The sequence below is a fragment of the Coffea arabica genome, chromosome 6e (genome assembly GCF_036785885.1).
Source record: "Coffea arabica cultivar ET-39 chromosome 6e, Coffea Arabica ET-39 HiFi, whole genome shotgun sequence".
NCBI lineage: Eukaryota > Viridiplantae > Streptophyta > Magnoliopsida > Gentianales > Rubiaceae > Coffea > Coffea arabica.
In genome coordinates, this window is record NC_092321.1 from 27643197 (window position 1) to 27647151 (window position 3955).

At 36.7% G+C, this 3955-nt stretch overlaps 1 protein-coding gene and 1 non-coding gene across 2 annotated transcripts; one reads left to right on the forward strand and one right to left on the reverse strand.

Annotated features, from left to right (window-relative positions):
• Positions 1-2307, reverse strand: LOC113696676 (uncharacterized). The gene is made up of 4 exons (XM_027216055.2): positions 1464-2307; positions 915-1375; positions 195-377; positions 1-75 (listed from the first exon to the last, which is right to left on the reverse strand). The coding sequence occupies exons 1-4, from the start codon at positions 2305-2307 to the stop codon at positions 1-3; spliced, it is 1563 nt and encodes a 520-aa protein (XP_027071856.2).
• Positions 2308-2938: 631 nt separating this feature from the next.
• Positions 2939-3045, forward strand: LOC113697677 (small nucleolar RNA R71). Its single transcript, XR_003449952.1, has one exon. It is a non-coding gene; the product is annotated as a small nucleolar RNA R71 (small nucleolar RNA).
• The last annotated feature ends 910 nt before the right edge of the window (positions 3046-3955 follow it).

A 3955-nucleotide genomic window follows, 5' to 3' on the forward strand; every position in this document is an offset into this window, starting at 1 on the left:
TCACACATCAATTCGAATGGTAAGCTCCAGTCCGGTGATGCTATTATAGGTGCGGAGACAAGTTCCTTTTTCAACCTATTAAAAACAAGTAAACACTCATCATTAAAGTGAAAAGGAACATCTTTTGCAAGTAATTCACATAAAGGTTTAGCAATCTTGGAGAAATCCTTAATAAACCGCCGATAAAATTCCACGTGTCCAAGAAAGTTGCGAATGCCTTTCACATTGATAGGTGGAGGCATTCTCTCAATAACCTCTATCTTGGCTTGATCTACCTCAATACCTTCTGAAGAAAATTTATGGCCTAGCACAATACCCTCATAAACCATGAAGTCACATTTTTCCCAATTGAGTACAAGGTTTGTTTCTTCACATCTCTGCAAAATTAGATCCAAATTGTTAAGACAATCATCATAAATAGATCCAAATACAGAAAAATCATCCATGAAGATTTTCATAATTTTCTCATTAAAATCAGAGCAAATTGCCATCATGCATCGTTGGAAGGTGGCCGGTGCATTGCATAGTCCAAAAGGCATTCTTCGAAATGTAAAAGTGTAGTAAGGACAAGTGAATGTGGTTTTCTCTTGATCTTCCGGTGCAATGATTATTTAATTGTATGCTGAAAAATCATCCAAAAAATAATAAAATTCATATCCGGCCAATCTTTCTATCATTTGATCAAGAAAAGGTAGAGGAAAGTGATCCTTTCTAATAGCTGCATTCAGTTTTCTATAATCAATACAGACTCGCCACCCAACTACAACTCTAGATGGAATCATTTCATCATTGTTACCACGTACTATGGTTATCCCCCCTTTCTTTGGCATTACATGAATAGGAGAAATCTAAACATTATCAAAAATTGAAAAAATTATACCTGCATCCAACCATTTAAGAATCTCTACTCTTACCACTTCTTTCATGTTTGGATTTAACCTTCTTTGAGTTTCAACCACCGGCTTAGAATTTTCTTCTAATAAAATCCGGTGCATACAAATAGTTGGACTAATTCCCTTGATATCAGAAATTGTCCATCCTATAGCCTTTAAATGCTTCCTCAAAACACGTAAGAGCTTGTCTAGTTGTTTCTCATTTAGTGCTGCATTGAAAATTACTGAAAATGTATCTTTTTCTCCAAGAAATGCATATTTGAGGTGTTTAGGCAGTGGCTTAAACTCAAGCTGTGGTGCTTGCTCACATGATAGTGGAGGGAACCCTTTGCTCAGTCCTAACTCCTCATATGCATTTTTCCTTTTGTAGGGAACCTGTGCTTGCAAAAATTCAGTCATTTCTTCAACTTGTTCCTCTTGTAAGCGTACACCATTAAGACAAAGTCCAAGAGAATCATTATCAAGATTAACTTGACTTATTTCTATTGCCAATTTATTACATATGTCAATAGAATAAACATGATCGATAAAAGAGGGATATTTCTCCTGCAGTGGCCAGAAATGGTCTACCAAGTATAATAGGTATATTTACATCTTTCTCCATGTCTAAAACAACAAAATCAATAGGAATAATGAATTTCTGCACTTTAATGAGCACATTCTTCAATATGCCCATTGGATGTCTAATAGACCTGTCAGCCAATTGCAAGGAAATGTTAGTACGCTTTAACTTTTTCAACCCCAATTGCCTAGCCACAGTTAAAGGAATCAATGAAACACTTGCACCAAGGTCACAAAGTGCTTTAGAGAATTCTACATTACCAATAGTGCAAGGAACTATGAAACTCTCCGCATCTTTCAACTTTGGTGGCAATTTATTTTGTAGGATGACACTACATTCTTCTGTTAATGCAATTGTCTCACTATCTACTAACTTCCTTTTCTTAGTCATTATCTTCTTGAGAAACTTTGCATATGAAAGAATCTGCAAAGTAGCATCAACAAAAGGAATATTAATATGTAATTGTTTGAAAATGTTGACAAACTTCTCAAATTCTTTGTCATTTCTCGAAAGCTTCAATCTTTGAGGGAATGGCACCGGTGGAGGAATTGGTGTTTTATCTCCCATTTGTTGTGTATTTTCCTCCAACTTTTCTTTCCCTTTGATTTTCTTGTCGTCCTCTCTTAACTCACTCAACTGCTTGTTCTCTCTTCTTTCACATTTTCTCTCACATTCAATTATAGGTAGCTCACCTACTTCCTTACCACTACGGAGAGTTATAACCTTCACATGCTCCCTTGGGTTCACCTCAGCCTTGTTAGGTAAATCCCCTTGATTGCGATTATTAACCGCATTTGCTATTTGTCCTAATTGGACCTCAACATTCCTGTACATATTGGTGAGTTGGTCCATCCTTCCTTCAATTCTTTCAAACCGTTAAGCAGTAGCACTGGCTAACTTTTTAATTTTATCATTTGATACATTTGCTAGCTTCTCAATTGCCAATTTCCAAGTTGGTTTGGACTCCGGAAGTGATTGCTTCGGTTGAAAACCTGGTGGATTAACTGGTCTTTGTTGGTTCCCTTGATCCTTCCATCCAAAATTCGGGTGATTATGCCATCCTGGATTATAGGTATTAGAGTATGGATTGTTTTGGGGTGGACGGTTGTAATTGTTAAGATATTCAACCTGTTCGCTACTAGAACACATAGAATCATCATGATCTCCGCCGTAAGTAGTACAACATGCAACAACCACTCCTTGATTCGAGTTAGAACCAACGTGCTTATTAAGTATCTTAACCACATTATCCACTTTTGCACTTAACATATTCAAGGTATGTACTTCAAGCATACCTGATGTTCTCCTTGTATTACCTCATTCGTTTGCCCATTGGTAGTTGTTAGCAGCCATTTTTTCAATCAATTGTTGAGCTTCCTCGGCTGTCTTTCCCATCAATACTCCTCCCGCTGCCGCATCTACATGCGTCTTTGTTGGATAGGTGAGACCATTGTAAAATGTTCAGACTACTAGCCAATCCAGTAAATCATGATGAGGACATCTTCGTTGCAATTCCCGATAGCGCTCCCAAGTTTCATACAATGTCTCTCCTTCCTGTTGAGTGAAACTAGTTATATCCATTCTGAATTTAGCAGTTTTTCCAGGTGAAAAGAATTTATTGAGAAACGCCTTAACTAATTCAGCCCAAGTAGTAAAAGTATTTGGAGGATGAGATTGTAACCAAACCTTGGCCTTGTCCCTTAATAAAAATGGAAACAATCGAAATTTAATTGCATCATCACTAACACCATTAAACTTAATTGTATCACAAATTTCAAGAAATGTTGACAAGTGAGAATTTGGATCTTCGGTAGCATTACCTCCATATTGAAATTGTTGTACCATTTGAATCAGTGATGATTTAATCTCAAAATTATTAGCATTTACCGTTGGCCTTGCTGTGAGAGCCCGTAATTTCATTTTAGGGTTTTATTATATTCAATGGTTTGTTTTCTGCACTTTTTGTATCCGGAAAATTTTCTAGATAATTTTTATGAGCAGATATAGTTTTTAGATGATTTTTCTAGTATCAAATGGATTTTGAGAAATTAAGAGCGTATACCGGACGTGGGACCCACTAGTGCGAAAAGTTCAGAAAAATTCGGTCAACTATGTTAAGTTTTGAATACTGGAATTAATTTACTGGGTGTTAAGAGATAAGTAGAGGGTGCTAAGTGGATTGATATAAGAGAGACAAGGTAGGTGAGCATTTAATAAAAGGTGACAAGTGTCACCATTTGAGTGGTCCAACCTTAAGACCACTATTCATGGTCTTACCATTTGACTTACATAAACCAAAAATGACCCAAAAATCATCAAAAAATCCTCAAAGGTGGCCGGCCCTCTCTTGCTCTCTCTCTCTCTCTCTTACTCCAAGCACAAGGAAGAAAACACTTCAATCTTGTTCCAAATCACCAAAACCAACCATCCAACCTTGATTTTGCTCCATAAAACCACTTAAGGAAGTGTTGGTGAGTTGTTGTGTGAAGTTTTTTGGAAA